Source organism: Microtus oregoni, unplaced genomic scaffold, assembly GCF_018167655.1.
Source record: "Microtus oregoni isolate MIOR12 unplaced genomic scaffold, Mior012 000015F_ref0000493, whole genome shotgun sequence".
NCBI lineage: Eukaryota > Metazoa > Chordata > Mammalia > Rodentia > Cricetidae > Microtus > Microtus oregoni.
The window spans coordinates 27,772,356-27,794,009 of NW_024543074.1; the positions used below are offsets into that span (position 1 = coordinate 27,772,356).

The 21,654-nt window shown below is 48.2% G+C and overlaps 1 protein-coding gene across 2 annotated transcripts; it reads right to left on the bottom strand.

The window, feature by feature from the left end:
- Nucleotides 1–667: 667 nt before the first annotated feature.
- On the bottom strand, nucleotides 668–10,648 carry Zfp3 (ZFP3 zinc finger protein). Of its 2 annotated transcripts, none has more exons than XM_041665161.1 (2): nucleotides 10,429–10,648; nucleotides 668–2,445 (listed from the first exon to the last, which is right to left on the bottom strand). In XM_041665161.1, the coding sequence occupies exon 2, from the start codon at nucleotides 2,435–2,437 to the stop codon at nucleotides 908–910; it is 1,530 nt and encodes a 509-aa protein (XP_041521095.1). In that variant the 5' UTR covers nucleotides 2,438–2,445; nucleotides 10,429–10,648; the 3' UTR covers nucleotides 668–907. The 2 variants fall into 2 exon arrangements, with proteins under 2 accessions (XP_041521095.1, XP_041521094.1); XM_041665160.1 differs by lacking the exon at nucleotides 10,429–10,648 and adding an exon at nucleotides 10,195–10,359.
- Between the last annotated feature and the right edge of the window lie 11,006 nt (nucleotides 10,649–21,654).

A 21,654-nucleotide genomic window follows, 5' to 3' on the forward strand; every position in this document is an offset into this window, starting at 1 on the left:
CATCACACATGGAAACATGAGAACTGGAGGACACAGAAGACATGCAGAGATGTTGGAAAAAGAATTCTTGGCCATAAGACACACCAAGAAGAGCTGTCACATCTACAGCTGTTACCCAGAGCCCCCAGCTGGTGGGCATGAGAGCTCAGATGTTGGAAAGGCCAGGCCTGATTTGTCAAGTTATCCAGCTCACCACCACGGCCTGGTGCCCGGCAGAGAAAAGCCACCCCACCCTGTTCACTGCTTCCTGACAGGATGGCAGCAGCAGGAGGAGCTGCCGCTGAGCCTCTCCTGCCCGTGCTCAGCAGCCAGCTTCAGCTGTCTCTCTCGGGTTCTTCCTCCAGGTGTTCAGGCTTCCACTCCATCCTGGAAACGGCTTCCTTCTCATGGGAGCCTCTTAGATAAGGAGCCTAGCAGATGTGAAAAGACGCAGCTTCCTGTTTTATCATTAACTTGATTACACGGCTGGAAGATTTTAAGGCCTGGGGCAGGGGGAGCTTACTAAGGTACCCAAGGCTACGCGGTGAACTGGAGAATAGCTCACGATTTTCTAACATCGCAGGAGACAGTGAGTCAACTCTGAAGTTCATAGCAGTGAATCCTGTCCCCACTTTCACAAAGAACAACAATTTAGACACAGGTGCAGACCCCTGTGGGGAGGGAAAGAAGGAAGGAAAGAAGGACAGAGGAGAATTAAGGCCTGAAACAACTTTTATGATTTAATTCAGAACACAAACTTCTTAATAAATAGTTCATGAAACTGCTCTATCACTTCCGCCAGCTACCACAAGGCTCAGGGCATGGGCAGGGGAGGGCCTGTCCTTGCATGTGACCCAAGGACTGGGGGACAGAGTGTGAAGAAACGAAGAGCCTGCTTCGGCCTTTCCACACAGTCCTGGCCCGCAGGTCACTCGACGCAGTGGATGCTCCGGTGTCGGAGGAGGTGGGAGCTCCGACTGAAGGTCTTCTGGCACTCCTGACACTCGTACGGCTTCTCTCCGGTGTGGATTCTCTGGTGGCTGGTGAACTGCGAGTGCTGGCTGAAGGTCTTCGCACACTCCCGGCACTCATAAGGCTTCTCGCCACCGTGAATCTTCTGGTGGAGCAGCAACTCCGAGTTATCCCAAAAGGTCCTTGCACACTCGTGACACTGGTGGGGTTTCTCCCCAGTGTGTATTCTCTGGTGGACGACTAGGTGTGAGGTCCTCCTGAAAGCCCTGCCACACTCAAAGCATTCAAAGGGTTTCTCTCCAGTGTGAATCCTCTCATGTCTGAGAAGTTCTGAGTTACCCCTGAAGGCCTTCCCACACTCCTTGCATACATAGGGCTTCTCCCCAGTATGAATTCTAATATGTCGGATGATCTCTGAGTTCTGCCCGAAAGTCTTCCCACATTCGTTGCACTCGTAGGGTTTGTCCCCTGTATGAATTCTCTGATGACGGATAAGCTCAGAACTCTGACCAAAGCCTTTCCCACATTCGTTACACAGATAGGGCTTTTCTCCAGTATGGATTTTCTGGTGTCGGATGAGGCCCGAGCTGTGCTTGAAGGCTTTGCCACACTCGTTGCACTCATGGTACCTCTCTTCGGTGTGAATCCTCTGGTGCTGGATAAGCTGGGAGCTGACCCTGAAGGTCTTCCCACACTCATTGCATTCGTACGGTTTCTCTCCAGTGTGGATTCTCTGGTGCAGGATAAGGGCTGAATTCTGGCTGAAGGCTTTCCCACATTCTTCGCACTTATAAGGCCTTTCTCCTGTGTGGATTCGATGATGGTGGATAAGATGTGAGCTCTGAATGAAGGCTTTCCCACACTCGTTACAAGCAAAGGGCTTCTCTCCAGCATGAATTCTCAGGTGCCTTCGAAGGCTGGAGTTGGTTCCAAATGTCTTTCCACACTCTTTGCACTCAAAGGGTTTCTCTCCACTGTGAACTCGCATATGCTGGATGAGATGCGAGTTCTGATTAAAAGCTTTTCCACATTCTTTACACGTATGAGGCTTTTCTCCCCCAGAAGTCCTCTGTGCTTGATGAAGCTGTACCTTCTCCATGAAGCTCTGGGCAGAAGTAGCAAACACGCTAACCCTCTCTGCTGGAGGATCCCCATGGCAGAGCACCACACTTGGGTCCCTCTCTACTGGAGGATCCCCATGGCAGAGCACCACACTTGGGTCAGGACTGTGGCCGCTGTCACTCCCACTACTACCCTGCTCTTTCTCACCTAAGGATGACATCTTGAAGATAACTAACCCTGATGCAAAGTCTCTCCCCTGAGGAGACTTTCTCAGATGTCCCTTTAATACGTCTTTTTCACTTGCTGCTCCAAACCCATGACTTTGGTAAACCTCATGTGAAAGCTTTTCCAACACTGGCCCATGTGGCTTGGATTCTTCAGAAATTTCTTCCTTGGGAAGCTCCTTCTTTTTCTCAGTCCCCATATCAGAGCCTGCAATGAGAGGGTGAGCATGTGAAGCTGTGCCCTATTTAAATGACACCACATGGTGGACATGCTAAACAGCATGACCGTAGAAAGTAAGAAAAACTGTCTGCAGCAGAGTGCGAAAGGCAGAAAAGAGACCGGATGGTAAAGAGAAACTGCAAAAGCTGTATGATGCTAACAGTGAGTGAGGGGAACTCAGAAGCTGTATGACGCTAACAGTGAGTTAGGGGAACTCAGAAGCTGTATGACGCTAACAGTGAGTTAGGGGAACTCAGAAGCTGTATGACGCTAACAGTGAGTTAGGGGAACTCAGAAGCTGTATGACGCTAACAGTGAGTGAGGGGAACTCAGAAGCTGTATGACGCTAACAGTGAGTGAGGGGAACTCAGAAGCTGTATGACGCTAACAGTGAGTTAGGGGAACTCAGAAGCTGTATGACGCTAACAGTGAGTGAGGGAACTCAGAAGCTGTATGATGCTAACAGTGAGTGAGGGGAACTCAGAAGCTGTATGATGCTAACAGTGAGTTAGGGGAACTCAGAAGCTGTATGATGCTAACAGTGAGTGAGGGAACTCAGAAGCTGTATGACGCTAACAGTGAGTGAGGGGAACTCAGAAGCTGTATGATGCTAACTGAGGTAGGGGAACTCAGAAGCTGTATGAAGCTAACTAAGGTAGGGGAACTCAGAAGCTGTATGATGCTAACTAAGGTAGGGGAACTCAGAAGCTGTATGACGCTGACAGTGAGTTAGGGGAACTCAGAAGCTGTATGATGCTAACTGAGGTAGGGGAACTCAGAAGCTGTATGACGCTGACAGTGAGTGAGGGGAACTCAGAAGTGCTGAAGAAAACATGTAGGGAAATTAACGGCCATATTAACAGAATGTATGGAAAAGGGCAAGAGAAAAGCAACATGACAAGTTAACCGAAATAATATTTGAGTTTAGGATGAAATAGCCACACAAGAGGACATATTCTTAGTCCAGTCTGCATTACCCATCTGCCCTACAGAGCAGGCCACAGTGTAGACAGGTCACCTAGTCAAAGGAGTGACATGACGTAGCTATAATCAGAACAAGAATAACTTCTTCCCCTCTACATTTGGATAATGAGAGGGTCCATCTTTAAATCTCCCCCAAATGACAAATGAATTGTATCAAATGTCATATGGATCCCACTCAGCTCTAGTGATCAATTTCTCCACCTTGCTCTCTGTCCAAGAACACTAACTTGTATGGCATACAACAGGTCCTTTGGCTTCCAGATGCTTCTACCAATGAGAGACTCATCAGAAGACTGGAGAGATGATGGGCAGCAGATTTATTCTTCTGGTTCCTTCCTGTGATACTGCCTTGAGGTATTGGTGCCCTCAATTAAAAGTCCTCTGAAGGAGTTTATTCCACTCAATTCTTCAACACTCTTCCCAGTCCTGTCACAAACAATTAACCTCTTGGCTACTAAGCCTCCCTCAAATGAACCTAACGTGAATAGGTTATGTTCTTATTCACCCTCTGAGAATAAAGGGGGTGGAGAAGAGAAATCTGTCGACAGAAGAAATGGTTAGTGAAGAGCCACAGACAGTGCCATGGAAGTCACCGAGGCAGTGGCAGAGGGAACTGAAAAGCATCTATGTTGTCAGGTGTGGTGGCACATGCCAAGAATCCCAGTTACTATGAAACCTGAGGTAGGAAGATTTTGAATTGGAGGCCAGTCTAGGCAACTTAACAAGACCTACTCCCCCCTTATTAAAACAAAACAAAACAAAAAACCTAGGAACAAAGTCCAGTGTCAGCATTTACCAGGCACACACAGGCCCAGTGGGAGTCGATTCTCAGACCCTCAAAACAAAATCGAACACCATTTAAGCAGATGGGAGGTCCAGTGGTTTAAAAACTAGAAACTGTCGCCTGGGACAACAAAGGAACCACAGATGAAACAGAGACACAGGGACAGGGACTGAGAAACGGATTTGTTGCAATACGAGAGTGTTACAAGGACACGGGTTTTCTCTGGTGGCAGATTTGAAAATGTTTGTACTAAAGGGGGTGGTACTGGTAGAGCAACAGGGCTTAAGGGGCAAGAAAATGAGAGAACAGTGAGGACTGGAGAGCCCACCAGGTGGGGAGAATGATGAGTCAGACGATGAGGGAGATGCTGTGGTGTAGACAGACTGCGTTTTCACCTCCCGGCCGCTCAGACACGAATAATCACACAGGAGCTATAGTTATAACACTGACCGATGGCTCAGACATGAATAATCACACAGGAGCTATAGTTATAACACTGACCGATGGCTCAGACATGAATAATCACACAGGAGCTATAGTTATAACACTGACCGATGGCTCAGACACGAATAATCACACAGGAGCTATAGTTATAACACTGACCGATGGCTCAGACATGAATAATCACACAGGAGCTATAGTTATAACACTGACCGATGGCTCAGACATGAATAATCACACAGGAGCTATAGTTATAACACTGACCGATGGCTCAGACATGAATAATCACACAGGAGCTATAGTTATAACACTGACCGATGGCTCGGGCATGTTTCTAGCTAGCTCTTACATCTTATATAACCCATTTATACTAGTCTATGTATTGCCACATGGCCGTGGCATCACCTCATCTTCTACATGTCTTGTTTCCTCAGCAGCTGACTGCCGTCTGCTTGACTCCACCTACTCTCTCTATATCTCTGTTCAGATTTCCTTTCTGCCTGGCTTTACTTTGCTAAGCCACTGGCCGAAACAACTTTATGCATTAACCAATAAAAGCAACACACATACAGAAGGACAACCCACATCACTGTGGTCCACTGAACTATATGGTGAGAAAACAGTTAACAAAAATCACAAGATTAGCACCCAACTTGCAAAGCTTTGGGAATATTTGCCTTTTGAATAGTTGCTGTCATTTCTGTAAAACCCTGTGAAGCCACAGTGCTCCCCTGCTGTGGGACAATGATCTTGTACCCTGTGAAGATTTATCAGTTGTATTTCTTTTTTAAAAAAATATTTATTTATTTATTTATTTATTTATTATGTATCTGTGTGTATGCCTGCAGGCCAGAAGAGGACACCAGACTTCATTACAGATGGTTGTGAGCCACCATGTGGTTGCTGGGAATTGAACTGAGGACCTTTAGAAGAGCAGACAATGCTCTTAACCACTGAGCCATCTCTCCAGCCCCAGTTGTATTTCTTTAATAAAATGCTGATTGTCCAGTAGTCAGGCAGGAAGTAGAGGCTGAATGTACAGGCAGGAAGTAGAAGTGGGGCAAGGAGAACAGGAGAATTCTGAGAAGAGGAAAGCTCAGTCTGCAGTCTGCAGAGGAAGCCAGATGAGAATGCCTCACTGATAAAGATACCAAGCCACGTGGCTAACACAGACAAGAATTATAGATTACTGTAAGATGTAAGAATTAGTTAATAAGAAGCGTGAGCTAATAGGCCAACCAGTTTATAATTAATGAAACTTCTTTGTATTTCTTTAGGACTGAATGGCTGCAGGACCAGGGGGACAGAAACCTTGGTCAACACCCCCCTTTCCACAGTGGGATTCATCACAAAGAAACCCCAGCAGTGTATTAATCAGTTATTGGGCATAATCCCTCTGTACTAGTAACTGGATGACCTTTCCCCACACTGTGGGGTCCTGGTGTAAAAATATTCACTCAAACCTTTGTTCTCACAGTCAAATCTACATCAAACCAGCCCCAGAGAAAGGAATTTCTTCACACCTGGGCATCAGCGGTTATGAAAGCCTCACTGTATAGCCTGGCATTGGGAGCAGCAGTCTCCAGAAATTACACAGTGGCAGCTTTTCACTTTAACCTAGTGATAAGAGATTCTCTCTAATGGATATCATTTGGTGAAAATGCCAATGCAGAGCAAACACCATCCGTTTTCCTCCTGCAGCTTACACTGATTGCCATGGCTACCACAATGCTGTGTTCCCAGCCACCACAGGAATAGAAGTGCTCAGAAAGTACACAGCAAGGCTTTCTTTCTTCCCTCTTTTCTACATCAATTACAAATTTCAGCCTAACCAACCACACAAATGTAGTTAACACACAAACTCCCTCTCTCCCCTCCTCTATTTACCTTTGACAGATATGCCTGCGCACTTCACAGTCACACCCAGCTCTGAGACACAAGTAAGTTAACAGGTGCCTACTTTGTCAGCCTTATCTACCATCTTGGCCCAGAAAAATGCATGCCTGGTATCCTTGCTATTGCCAAAGAATTGCTAATTGTGTCTGTGTGGGTGGGATCAAGAGAACACTGGAAGAGGGAACACGGAGAGGGGGAACACTGGAAGAGGGAACACGGAGAGGGGGAACACTGGAAGAATAAACGGGACAGGACGAGAAGACATATGTGAGCTGATTCAATCCTTTTACCCTCAGATATCTTTATCTATATCCTGCACTTGCTGTCGCGTTCCTTCTGTATCTGAGAGGTTTAGGGGGCTGGCATCCCAATGAACCTTGACAGGGAAGGAAAAGTGACTTTGCAGGTGACCTCTGTACTGTCCTTTTCTCTACCTAGCCTCCTGTCAACCACAAGACGCTGGTGACCAACACCAGCCTACCCTGGGGAGATACCAGCCAGAAAAACTTGATCTAGCCTGGAATCCTGAAGGCCTGGAAGACCTTTGTTATCTCCCTCTAAGTGAGATAGAAGCCCCCAGCATCTTCTTATTTTCCCACAAAGCAAGGAAAGATCCCAAAGCTTGATTTTTCCTTTTTGTTGAAATCTTTCAAAATTAAAGATGCTGTCTGTACAACTGTAAGGATACATTATGGAATTGTAACTATCTTTTTCTGAGACAGAATCTCACTATATAGACTAAGTTGGCTTCAAATTTACAGAGCTATGTCTCTGCCTTCTAAGAACTGGGGTTAAAGGCATGTATCGCCCACCATACCTAGCTGTTAGCTGTCTTCTCCATCCATGGCATTATTTCATTTGGGAAGTACTATCTTACACAAGATTTCTTCTAGTGCCTTTAACTTCAGTCCTTAAGAGGACAAAGCAGAAAAACAGAGAGAGAGAGAGAGAGAGAGAGAGAGAGAGAGAGAGAAAGAGAGAGAGAGAGAGGAGGGAGAGAGAGAGAGAGAGGGGAGGGAGAGAGAGAGAGAGGGGAGGGAGAGAGAGAGAGAGAGAGAGAGAGAGAGAGAGAGAGAGAATGGGGAGGCAGGGACGACAATGCAGAAGGATCATGAATTTGAGGCCAGTCTGGATTACACAGTGAGATGCCGGGTAAAAAAACAAAAAAATAACCATTTCCACAAGTAAACGCCTTTCTAATACCCAGCCAAGAACAGGTTTCAGGAGCTGGTATTTCAAGTGGCTATGTATTTCCCAACCCCCTCTGGACTTCCTTTTCAAATCTTCATGTCTCCTGTATTTGCTTATCTTTTACTTTTGGTTTTGATGGAGTTCCACCTCCCACCCCACACCCCCGCAAAGTTCTAATGATTAACCCAAGACTCAGCCACTAAGCGATACCTCCAGCTCTTCTGAGTGTTTTTGTTTATTTGCTTGTTTTTTGAGACAGGGAGGGTCTCAGTATGTAGTCACAGCTGGCCTAGAACTTGATATGTAAGCCAGGCTGGCATGGAGCTCAAAAAGATCCACCGGCCTCTGCCTTTCAAGTACTGGGAATAAACACATGTGTCATCACGCCCTGTTTCCTTTTTATTTTGAGAGGCTCCCACTAAGTCTCCAAATCTGGCCTCTAACTCACAATGCTACTGCTTTAGCCTCCAGAGCACCTGGGGTTACAGACGTGAATATCAAATCAGCGTTATCTTTGCAATGCACTATGGAGAAAAGTCTCAAAAAATCTCATTCAGAAAGTTCTGATACACATATCTATTAGTAAAGTGTCTAATAAAACTTAAAAACACCACATATTTTTAAGCCAGGGTGAGCTGAATTCCATTATTCATCTGGCAAGAGGACTAGCTCTTCCTGGAAGCCTTCACTAACCTTTCTCACCTCTCTCAACTACAGTTTCCACCCCACTTCCTGTTTGTTGCTCCTCTCAAGGCCTCCAGAACCAAGGTTTCCCACAGCTCACAATGCTCACAACCAAACCTGTTTCCTTTTCCCACCTCTACCTCACATTCTCCATAACAACTGGCAGCTCCAGATGTGCTCGGTGTTCCGCACTCCATTGTCCATTCTTTAATCTCTCTGCCTTTGAGGACAAGTTCTTCTCACTTCCTGGAATACCACTGCCCACCTGTGCCCTTAACAAACCCCTTCACGATGCAGCGGAAGTATGTGCTGCCCCCCCCCCATGTATTCTCTGATCTACAGGCCCTAGCAAATGTTACTTCTCCATGGGGCCATTACGCTACTGTGCGACCTGCTCACTTTCCTCTAGCACAGTGGTCCCCAACCTTCCTAATGCTACAGTCCTTTAATACAGTTCCTCATGGTGGGGTGACCCCAACCATAAAATTATTCTCATTGCCACTTTGTAACTGTAATTTTGCTGTTATGAATCATAATGTAAATATCTATGCTTTCCGGTGGTGTTAGACAACCCCGGTGAAAGGGTTGTTCGACCCCCAAAATGTTGTGACCCGGCCCACAAGTTGAGAACGGTGCTGTAGATCAGGAGCAAAGATGATAGTACCCATGTTGTTCATCTCAGTGCTTCGCACACTTCTGATACCTAGTAAACATTCAGTGAAGGTTTGTTTGCTATCTGGGTAACAAATCTGCAGTTGTCTTGATGGTGAACCAGACAGTCCTACCTAGAGACCGGAGCAGTGTGTGTATTATAACTTATTATATGTATATAGCAATTACTTATAAAAAATGAGTTCTTTGCCTGGCATGGTGACACATACCTTTAATCCCAGCACTTGGGAGACAGAGGCACGTGGATGTCTGAGAGTATGAGGTCAACCTGGTCTACACAGTGAGTTCTAAACTAGCCAGCTAGGCTGTGAGACCCCATCTCAAAAACATCAAACTAAAACAAAAAAAAGTTCTTCTCCCAAGACACTATTATCTTCCTCCTCTGGTACCCAGTATCAAGGGAACTCTGTTAATGCTGTGCTCAATTTGGTCTCCCTTATTATTATTATTATCACTTTTAATTATGTGTAGATGTGTTGTGTTTCTGCATATAGGAGTGTGCACCTGAGTGCAGGTGCCTGAGGGAGCCAAAGCCCCAGAGCTGGACTTACAGATGATCTGAGCTGCCTGAGTGAGTTCTGGAAACCAACTGGAAGAGCAGCAAGTGTTCTTAACCACTGAGCCATCTCTTCACCGAATTCTATCTTCTTTAATCTTTATAAGCCAACATAAGCCAATATCCTGTCTGTTAGCACGGGTCACAACATGCCACGGGGGCCTTAGCTTTTGCCCGTCAGTCGTTCTAGCAGTATCCTTAGGGAATGGAATACCAACGTGGCGGGGCGGGGCGGGGGTGGGGGATAAAGAAAAGAATAGGCACAGGTTCTAAGGTATGCCCACGTTGGATTCTGTTTCTCCAGTCCCCTGGCTGACAAGGCCTGGAAGCAGCAGAATTGGGGACAATCTCTGACACTGCCCAGGTTCCACCCTCTCCGTGGGCAAGGGAGTAAGGGACCCCGGTGCCATAAAGTCTAAGATCACACAGCAAACCAGAGTCAGGGCCAGCCTACACTCAGGACTCCGGCTGGAGGCTGGGAGCCCGGCGCCCTCCTCCCCCGGGCAGGACGGAACCAGAGAGGCCTCACCGCTGGCGGATGCCGCCCACGCTCATCCGCCGGCCCGGAGCGCTGCACCGCGGTGCGCACAGAACCGCAGCTGTTGTCTGCTGTCACGGGCGACGGACACCGGCCACTTCCGGTGCCGCGCGGCACTGCGGCCAATCCGCGCGGGCCGCACTCGCGGGAGGAACAGGTGGCCAGCGGGCCCACGCCCCCTCGCCCGTTCCCGCTTCCCTGGCCGCTGCTCTCACCCTAACTCACCCCATCGCCACCCGGCTGGCGAGGGCCGGTCGGCTCCCTGCAACGTCCCAGGGCACCTCGCGAAACCCACTGTGCCCTCGACCACTGACACGCGGGGTCCTCCGGGTTTCCTAGAACGGCTCCCGGGATGCACTTCCGCTCCACAGAAGCCGCTCTGCGCGCCCCTGCCGTTTCCGTGGGCTGGAAAACTTGCAACTCCGGTTCTCTTCCCGTGGGAACGTGCAGAAGTACCCTGCACACACACCTCCACGTCTGTGCCAATTCACCTCCCTCAGAGTCTGTCAGCCGAGGCCCTTAGATTTAGGGCACACCTGTCATCTTCTACGAGCGAGGCGAGACCTGCTTTGAGGTCAGGAAAGACTTCAGGGAATGGTGCTTTGACAAACACCTTAAGGTTGAACGTGATTCCCCTCGCTTGTTCAGGCAATACGAATTATTTGCTGGCCTTCCTCTCTCTTGAATAAATTTGGTCTCTTCTTGCCTCAGAACGTGTGTGAATATGAATGTGTTGATCCTCCTGCTTCAGCCTTCCAAGTGCTGGGATAAGCAACCATGCCCAGTGAAATAGACCTTTGTGTCTGTTTGTGAGGCAGAGTCCTAATCTTGACTTGAACTATGTACTAGTAGTTCAGGCTGGCCTTGGATTTGAGGCAATCCTCCTGCCTCAGCCTCCCTGATGCTGGGATTAGAGGCCTAAAACAACATACCCAACTCTAAAATGAGCGTTATAACGAAATCAGTCAAAATTCTAGGTGGTTGCAGATAGTAGGCAGCCGGTCAGATACCGGTGTGAAAATGGCTGACGAGGGACTCTGAACCCTGGACATCTTATCCCAATGCAGAGGTGATGTTTTCCTTCCTGTCGGGCTGTGTAGTGGATATATATCCCAACAGTCCTTTCTGTTTCACCGTTATTTCTGTAGTTGGGCAAATACAGAAGCCTGCCCCTGACTTTGGGGCATAGTGGTGGCCCTGGGTTTGTCTGATCACAAGTCCTCTTTCCTCTGACTAGTCCAGAAGCATCACTTGCCTTGAGGGTGGTACCCTTCCCTTTATCCCAGTGCAGATGCGGCATCCCCTTAATCTCATTATCTCTCCAGCACAAACACTGGCTTAGCATTAAGTTTCCTGGTGCTCATTTTTTTTTCACTTTAAACTACTTTTTAATTTTTTTCTCCCTGCCCCATTTGCTGTTTTTCACTGGAGATCCGTCTAAGAGCGATTTCTAACCACATGACAGAGTCGATATCAGGCCGCCTTGAAACCTCCTCTGCCAAAGAAGTCAGTCCTTTACTTTTCCATTTAGCCTTAGGCAAGTTCTTAGGCCATGAGCGGGAGGCACCCACAGTATCACAACATTGTGACATTTTTCCAGAAAAATCACAACCATCTCTAGCCCATTTGCTTGCCATTATTCCCCTCTGGAACCTCTTGATCTAAGCTCCACAGTCTGAAGAGTTCTCAGTACTACTTCCTTCCCAGCCCCTACTAGAATTGCCTATTGTTATCCTGCGTCCAAAACAGCCTTTCTAGCCCAAAGGTCCAGGGTCTTCCACATTCCTCCAAAAACAGCATGGCTGGCCTGTCACAGCAATAGCCTGACACCAGCTTCGGTGTTAGTTATCTTTCTATTGTTGTAATAAGACAACATGACCAAGACAGCTTGTAGAAGGAAGGGTTCATTTGGGCTGATGGTTCCAGAGGGATTAGAGTTCCTCGATGACACAGTGGGACGCATGCCAGCAGCCCTGGTGACAGCAGCAAGCAGTGCTCAAATCTTAAATCACAACCAGGAAGCAAACTGGAAACATCTCGAGTCTTTGAGCTCTCAAAGCCTGCTTCCAGTGACACCCTTCATTTAGTAAGACATCACATCCGAACTGTCCAAACAATGCCACCAGGTACTCAAATGCCTGGGACTATGGGGACATCTCATTGAAACCACCAGACACACACATACTGTGTGTGTGTGTGTGTGTGTGTGTGTGTGTGTGTGTGTGTGTGTATAAAGATAGGTACATACCTGTCTTCTATTTGTTGGGAAGGAAAAAGGCCGGAGGATGGCTCTAAGTTCAAAGCCAGACTGGCCTACAGAGTGAGTTACTGACGGAGCTACAGACTTGGACTCTATTTCAAAAAATAAAAAGTAGCCAGGTGGTGGTGGCGCATGCCTTTAATCTCAGCTTTTGGGAGGCAGAGGCAGGCGGATCTCTGTGAATTTGAGGTCAGCCTGGTCTACAGAGTGAGCTCAAGGACCACCAGAGCTACACAGAGAAACCCTGTCTCAGAAAACAAGAGAGAGAGAGAAAGAGAAAAAGAGAGAGACAGAGAGAGAGAGAGAAAGAGAGACCTAGGCCCCCTCAGTCCATGAAGATTTATATGAAGATAATAAATAATCTTCAGTGGTGCAGCCACTGTCAGGGACCTTTGCTCTGTAAGCAAACTCCTACCTACACTTCTACAAACAACGCTAATAAAACTCACCAGGTCACCAACCCAAAGAAGTAGAAAGGAGGCTAGGTGGAAGAGGACGAGAAAGAACAGGAGTGAGAGGGGCAGAGGGGAGGGTGACGGGGATGTGATGAAAATATAAGGTGTATGAAAGATGAAACCCATTATTATGTATAATTAATATATGCTAATTAATTAAAGTCTGTCCTTGTTCAGGGTGCTAACAGTGAGTGGGGAAAAGACTTTGTTATTGTTGTTTATTTTGAGACAGGATCTCTCTCCATAGCCCTGGCTATCCTGGAACTCACTATGTAGACCAGGCTGGCCTCCAACTCATGGAGATCTGACCGCCTCTGCCTCCGAGTGTGAGGATCAGAGGTGTATACCTCCATGCCCAGCCTACAGTCATAGGATACCCTTAGGTGTTACACTCAGGAATCATTTTCTATTTCCCTGCCAGTGTAGCTGCATTTGCTGCTGCAACTTCACCCTTCTCCACTCCTCCCAAGCCTTCCTCTAGGCCACGATACTGAGGATTTACAGCACAGTCATTCCCGTACACACGTTCACCCCAGACTCCAGAACCAGGAGCGGAAGACCTTAGATTCTGCCGTCTTTTATCTAGTACAGCCACATTAGTGAGCAGTCCCCAAGAGCCTGGATCAGTGCAGTGGTGGCTGTGTTGGCAGAGTTCTAGGGCAAAGATTACAGTCCCCGGATCCCAGCCAACTTCTCCAGGTACCTGTCCTCATACAACAGTAGAAGTGGTAGCGGTGCAGGACAGGGAAAGATTGGGTCAGTGATGCTACATTGTGAAGAAAAGATGGATCCAGTGAACTCCCCAAGCCCATCTTTGGGGTACCGGTATGAGCTTTAAGTTTAAAGAGAAGCCTAGGGACCGGGTGAGAATTCTTAGTGAATGAGCAGTCTTGATCTGTGTGGTCTGGTTAGAGATCTCCATTCCGATTCTTCAGTCCGTGTTGCTGGTGGGATCAGTTCCCATGAAATGCTTGCTCCTATCTCACGAGGGGACAAAATGTCAGTGCTCCTGCAGCCCCTGTTCTCTATGGTGACTAAAAATTTAAGAAAATTACTAGGGAAGCAGGCAGTGGTGGCGCACACCTTTAATACCATCATCTGGGAGGCAGAGGCAGGCAGATCTCTGAGTCTGAGGTCAGCCTGGTCTACCTAGGGAGTTCTACAAGGCTATATAGTGAGACCCTATCTCCAAAGGATGTTTCAAAAAGGTTCATCTTGTTGCAAATTATATCCTTTGAAGACCATAACTTAGGAAGCTGCTGGACCTTAAATGTACCAGTAATAACACCTGAGTGCAGTTCTCCCCTGAGACGCCTTGGCACCATGCACTCTCCTCTCCCCAATAACCATTTCATTTGCCTTCTATTGCCGTGATAAACACCACGACCAAAAACAACGTGAGGAGGAGAGGGTTTATTTGGCTTGTTCATCCCAATCACAGGGCACAGTGAGGAAGTTGGGGCCGAAGCTCGAGGCAGGAGCCCGGAGTCAGCAACTGAGCAGAGACCTTAGAAGAGTGCTGTTCACTGGCTTACTTTTAGGCTCATTTTTAGCTACATCTCCTGTGCCACCTGGGACTACCAGTCTGGGGTGGCACCACCCACAGTGAGCTGGCTCCTCCCACATCCATCACTAACCGAGAAAATGCCAATAGAGGCTTTCTCACCATGGGAGTTTCCTCTGCATTTGACCCTGGCTTGGGTCAAGTTGACATAAAAGTTAACCAGGACACGGCAGAACAATAAATCCGCTATCTTTTGTTTCACACTGACTCACCCTGAAATTCTTTTCTGTGCTGAGGTAAAAATCCTGGCTTAACCTGAGTAAGGTCCCTAAGGAGTCGGAAAGGGACAGTGCAGGCTGCTGCTGACTGTACCAGGCTGTGTCTCCCTGCTACTGCCGACACTGACAGACTCGGGATCTCTAGAGAATTGAGTTTGTAGGTAAGCATGAGCGGGTTTGTTCTTGAAAAAGCAACGTTGTAAGTAGGTACCTTGCACACATTTCTGAATTCTAAGAGGTACAAAGAAAACAAAAGATGTTGGGGTGGTGGTGGCACACACCTTTAATCCCAGCACTGGAGAGACAGAGGCAGGCGGATCTCTGAGTTCCAGGCTGTTACACAGAGAAACCCTGCATCGAAAAAGAGGGGAGAGAGAGAGAGAGAGAGAGAGAGAGAGAGAGAGAGAATGAAGTGCTTTGCTCCCCGCTTTGCCTCTATCTGTGAAACGTGTGTGGGAAGGGGAGCTTTCAAGCCCTGGCTCTCTATCTTGATTTCTGAGACCAGGTTGATGCAACCCAGGCTGGATTAGAACTCCTGACCCTCCTGCCGCAGCTGAGTGCAGGGATTATAGCTGTGGGCCACCACACCTGGCTTCTTCCTTATATTTCCAAATCCTTTCTCAAATGAGTTGACGACTGTTTCGGATTTAGTGCTATTCATATTTCCAATCACCTGCGGGCCATATTCCAAGAGCCATTGAACTGTTCGTATTTCCCATCAGCAGCCTCTCAGTCTTCCATGGTAGCGTGTTAGGATTCTAGAAGAAATGATTTAAAGGTTTGAATGAATGACCTTGTGACTCTCCTGGCTCCCACAGGCAGATAGCCACAGCAGAAGGGTCCGGGCTTAGGCGGCGCTCTCTTCCTGTTAGCTGTGTTCTCGCTCCCACCACCCGCACCCAGGCCTTATTTCTCGCCATCAGCTGTCTCCACGTTCTGACTTTCTTCTCTTAGCTAGGCTGGCCTCAGGATATCCTCCACTCCCAACATTCTGTGTTATGACACAAAATGCATCTTGCTAGAAGGAACGTAGCCTAAGGCCGGATAGCACCCGGAGGACAGGCTGCTCTCCTTAAACTCCCTGTACGATGTAATCTGTCTCCAGGAGCCGTCAGGGTCCTTGGCAGGGTCGGATCCTACTGTGAGGAATTAAAACAATCCTGTCTCCTGTTGCACAGTAAAGCAACTGCAGGTGCCGAGTCAGGCTGCCCTGAGTCCTTGGTACCCAGCCCCCATCTGTAGCTGTGAAGATATGCAAGCGTGAAGCCAAGGTGCAATTTCTTCTCCAGGCTTAAAAGTCACACCAGAGAGACCAGTTGTGGGCCTCACCCAGAAGAAGAAAACTCGTGTTTTTCTGTGCTTAGAGAGGCAAGTTCCCTGGCCTGGAAGGTGGCCTCGGGGTCTTGTTGGAAGGAATGTCCCTTGTCATCCAGGTACACTGCACCTGTGGCTGACAGGGAGGATGGGGCCACTCTATGCTGCCGGGGTGTTGAACAAGCTAGGAACAGCAGTTCCTTCTCTTCATCCCAAATACAGTCACACTGGGGATTAGACCTTTATACAGACCTGACAAGGAGGATGGCTGCTGAGTTCACACCACCACGGCTCATCCAACTCAACTAAAATCAAACCTCTAAGACAGGGAAAGATAATAGTGCCTTTTTTTTTTTTGCTCTAGTACTTGTTTTTAAATTTTATTTATTTTATCTTATGTGTATGAATGTTTGGCCTGCATGTGTGTTTGTATGTGCACCATGTGTATGTAGTGCCCACAGAGGCCGGTCACAGGCATTGAGTCCCTTGGAACTGGAGTTACAGACAGTTTTGAGCTACCTTGTGGGTTCAGAGAACTGAACCCAGGTCTTCTGAAAGAGCAACTAGTGCTCTTAACTTCTGAGCCATCTCTCCAGCCCCACGCTGGTGCTTCTTAAAGAGCTCTCCAAGCTGGGCAAGTTAGTATGTAGCTGTAGCCCAGTTACTGGAGAGGCTGAAGCCAGAAAAATCCTAAAGGAGTTAGGGACAGCTTGGACCATATAGAGACCTCATCTAGGGAAGCGGTGAGGGAGAGTCTAGGAGAGAAGAGAGGAAGGAAGAGAAGAGTTATAGTTTCTCCTCCTGTAAGTCTGAGAGAGGTAGGATGCTCCGTGACGAGGCGCTGTGTGGTAGCGGTTACCACGGAAATCTGCTGCTCGGGAAGACAGATTTCCTAGAAGTAGAGAGCAAAGGTTTAAAGAAAGCAGTGGGGAGAGGGTGGGATAAGGATGTTGTGTGAGGAAGATTTTTCTGGCATGGAACTTAGGAAACAATCCTGAAAGGAGGGCACCTTCACACATCTAGGTGTTTTCTCCTTGTGCCTCAATAAGGAGACAGTTCCCTCACTGGGCAGCAGGGGGCGCCAGGAGACTGTGAACGAGAATCGCTCCAGCTCTGTGCCTGGAGAAAAGGGTTAAAAAGGAACGAGTCTCAGGGCATTTCTCAACCTGATGCAGCTGCCGGTTTTTTTGTACAGGTGAAATGTTTTCAGTCAAGGGCTTAGCATATCAACGAATGCATAAAATCCAGTGTATACGCCAGGCACAGTGATACCTCTGCCCCTTGTTTCTCAGGATGCTAGCCGGAGTCAGGAGCTCAAGACCAGCCCCAGCAACACCCCAGATACAACAGTGGTAAGTTCAGTAAACAGAACACCACACCTCCACTAGACTGCTTTTTAAGCATTGTTGGGAAATAAACCCAGAGCCCTGCACGCGCAAGGCAAACATCCTGCCAAAACAAACCCAGCCCTCTAGATTTTTTTCAAAGTGTTTCTCTACCAATGGACGTGTTAAAGCTAAAGTATTAATGCGCTATAACAATATGTAATCATATTATAAATACAACCATAACTGACATCCCAAACACAACAGGCCATGCTGCCAGCAAACATAGCAGCGGAGTGTGGTCCTACGGACAGCAGGGGCAGGATCTGGCAGTTGCCCAACCTCCTTGAGTCCTGGAGGTTTGGCTGGGCATGTGCAGGAAAGAGTACAATTCCCAGAGGCTGGAGAGATGACTCGGGAGTTTGGTCGGGAGTCACTCAGGAGATGACTCCGCGCTTGCTGCTCCGGCAGAGGCCTGGGTTCCAGCACATATATGAGGTGGCTCACAACTGCCTGGAACTCCAGCTCCAGGAGCTCCAGGAGCTCCAGGGCCCCTTTCTGGCCTCCCCGGGTACTGCGTGCACATGGTGCACATACATACATCCAGACACAAACATACACACATTAAATACATAGATATTTTTAAAAGAGTATGAGTCCCATAGCATCCAGGAAAAGACTTATTTTTATTTGGGTTTTTTTGTGTGTTGTTGTTTGGTCATTTGGTTTTTGTTTGTTTGTTTGTTTTTTGAGTCAGGGTTTCTCTGTGTAGCCTTGGCTGTCTTGGAACTCACTCTGTAGACCAGGCTGGACTTGAAATCAGAGATCCTCCTGCCTCTGCCTCCCCAAATTCTGGGACTAAAGTCATGTGCCACCACCACTCAGCTAGTGGTATCATACTTTAAAGGTGGCAGTGTAATGTTTTAGATAAAACGGTGCCCCGAGGGGTGGTAGCAAGCCACGAGGGACAACTGGGTCCCACCACCCAAGGCCTCTGTGGGTCCCAGACAGGTGGAAGGCAGTGGGTGAGATACCTTGGTGGGTCGGTGGAACAACTAGTCCCACGAGGAGCCCTGGAGGGTGAGAAATGGATAGTCATGCCATGCCAAGAAAGTGGGTATAGTTTATTCAGTGGGTTATGTTAGGAAAGGGATGGGGGGAAGAAGAGAGGAGGCTGCAGCCACCACCTCTTCAGAAGAGAGATGGGGGGGAGAGCTGAAAGTGGAAGGAAGATCCCCTTGCCCTGGCACAAGGGGGGAGTGGGCGGGGCTTGTCTCTTAAAGGGACAGGACAGACAGGTGGCACACACAGCTTCTAACATTTATGCCCCCAGCCCAAAATGGACAGAGTATGGGAGCCCAGATGTGAAGACTTGGTCATTTTAAGACTGTTGGTGCTCACCTCCACTCCCAACCAGGCCAGGGAGAGCCAGTGAAGACCCGCAGCTGCTCCCTGGATAGGAGTTTGAACTGAGCAACAAATTTGAACCAGGATCCCCTTCTTCACTAACTGGAAAAGTAGTTTGTGAACAACTTTCAGGCCAGCATGGAGTTAAAGTTGTCTTAAGATGACTCTCCCTCTTGGTGTGTGGTAGCTTCATCCTGGCTGCTGCACGTTAGGTCCCAGGGTGTGGCCAGGTGTTTGCTTCTGCTGAAAGAACCCGGTTGATTGAGAAGTTGTTAGAAAAGGAAAGCAATAGATCACGCCACCAACCGAGCTTGCGCTGGAGCTGGAACAGAAGGAACAGACGCGAGTGACACAGTGGAACATGTTGTCTTCATGAATTTCTGCAAGAGGCACCAGTTTTTCCAGCCGACTCGCATTTGCTTGGTGTGTAGAGATGCCCGCCCCGTGCCTATTGTCTTCCCAGCAGCACCCGTAGCTTCCCGTGCTCCTGGTAGTGACATAATGTTGATTCTACAGAATCGTGTGGTAACTGTTGGCTTGTTTGTCTGGTTTTGTGTTAAATAACTGAGTTTCTGTGGGTATCTTTGTCGCATTTTGGAAGTTATTCATACGGATGCTTAATGCTTAAGTCACAGTGTTCTCGTCTGTTACTTATTCTGATTTTTCAAAGATTGCTTTTTCTATTCAAGGGGGGGTGGAGTGCATTTGAACTCAGTAGAAAATAAAAAGCATAATTCCCAGGTTTCTGTGAATTGAGAATGGCCATGTGGTCCAAGAGTGGCTAAGAGGCCAGAGAGTGGCCATGTGGCCGGAGAGTGGCCATGTGACCCAAGAGTGGCCATGTGACCCGAGAGTGACCATGTGACCAGAAAGTGGCCAAGTGGCCCAAGAGTGGCCAAGTGGCCCGAGAGTGGCCATGCGACCAGAGAGTGGTCATATGGCCAGAGTGATCATGTGACCAGAGAGTGGCCATGTGACCAGAGAGTGGCCATGCGACCAGAGAGTGGCCATGCGACCAGAGAGTGGTCATGTGACCAGAGTGGCCATGTGACCAGAGAGTGGCCATGCGACCAGAGAGTGGTCATGTGGCCAGAGTGGCCATGTGACCAGAGAGTGGCCATGTGACCAGAGAGTGACCAAGTGGCCCGAGAGTGGCCATGTGACCAGAGAGTGACCAAGTGGCCCGAGAGTGGTCATGTGGCCAGAGAGTGGCCAAGTGGCCCGAGAGTGGCCGTGCGACCAGAGTGGCCATGTGACCAGAGAGTGGCCAAGTGGCCAAGCTGTGTGACTTGTGTTGCACGAATGAGGCAACTGCTTCAGGGAATTTCTTGGACATCCAAATGACAAGGACCCTCCTTTACTTCCTGCCAGAAGGTGGTCGTAAAACAGGTGCCCCACTGGATCTGAAAGCTGGGGGGAGCTGTTCTCCAGGGATGTCAGAGTGGCAAGCTAGAAACATCATGGATTCCGGGGGACTAAACAGACTTCCTAGGAACCCTGACCTCTCTACCTGCAGTTCTTTAGATGAGAGAAAAAGAAAACTTGCCATTGTCACTTTGGGTTTCTCTGCTGTTGCCAAACACAATCAAACTATTACAGAGTTCCAAGAACTCCATTCGACTTTTAAAAAATACTTTTGTAGAACCAGGCATAGAAGCACACCCCCATAATCCCACTACCTAGAAGGTGGAGCAGGAAGATTAGGTGTTCAAGGTCATCCTCAGCTAGATATTGAGTTTGGGGCCAACCTGTGCTACATGAGATCTTGTCTCCAAAAAAAAAATAGGCTAAAACAAATTTATATAAAAATATGAATGGAAAGAAGCCACCAAATATAAAAATAACTTTTGACGGGTGGTGGTGGTGCTCTCTTTTAATCCTAGCAGTCGTGAGGCAGAGGCAGGCAGATTCCTGTGAGTTCGAGGCCAGCCTAGTCTAGAGTGAGTTCCAGGACAGACAAGGCTACACAGAGAAACCATGTCTTGAAAAACCAAAAACAAATAAAACAAAGCAAAAAAAACCAACTTTTTAATTAATTCACCACGTAGCCTTGTCTGATCTGGAATTCACTACATAGACCAGGTGCTGGGAGTAAAGATGTGCACCACGAGGCCCAGCCAAGTGCAAAGACAATGTGTAACTTAAAATACTGGGTAAATCACAAATAGAAGCAGAAGCAGAGGGCCAGCAAGATTGCTCAGTGGGTAAGGCCACTTGCCAGGCAATCCCAATGACCTGAGTTCCACCTCCAGAACCCTCTGTGGTTCCCAAAATTGTCCTCTGGCCTCTAGTCACAGGCTTCCATACACACATACACACACACATACACACACACACACACACACACACACATCATAGTCTCAATAAATAAAAAAAAAAGGAAAGCAAAACCCACTGTCATTAGAGTAAAAAAGTATAAATTTTGGTTTTGAAACAGGTTCTCACACAGAGCCCAGGCTGACCTGCCTTAGCCTTCTGAGTGCTGAAATCACAGGTTGTACCACCACACCCACCTACATACAAGCCCTTACTGCTGACACCCTTTGAACTTTGTGTATCCAGGGCCTCCTGCCTGTTCAGCTCGTCCTGGGCTCCTGGTTCACTTATGATGAGGCCTCCAAGACCTCCCACCCGTGGGTTTGCTGGCTCTTTGGTGAGACTCGGGGCGGGGCTCCAGGAGCTCAAACTACACTCATAGTTGCAGGGCGTTGCAGCCAGAGGATGCGGACTGGATCAACTTAGGATACAGCTACACAGCATAGAGTCCAGGAGAGGGGCACCAGCGCCCGATCGTCCTTCTCCCAGGAAAGCCACACTGGCACCCCTTACTCTCCCAGCAGCAATGTGTGACAAAGAAGACCAAATATTACCACCCAGGAAAACGCACCCATGCCTTGGGTGGGGGAGG

Coding starts and splice junctions, on each gene's coding strand:
- Zfp3 (XM_041665161.1), bottom strand. CDS start 2,437: ATGGGGACTGAGAAAAAGAAGGAGCTTCCCAAGGAAGAAATTTCTGAA.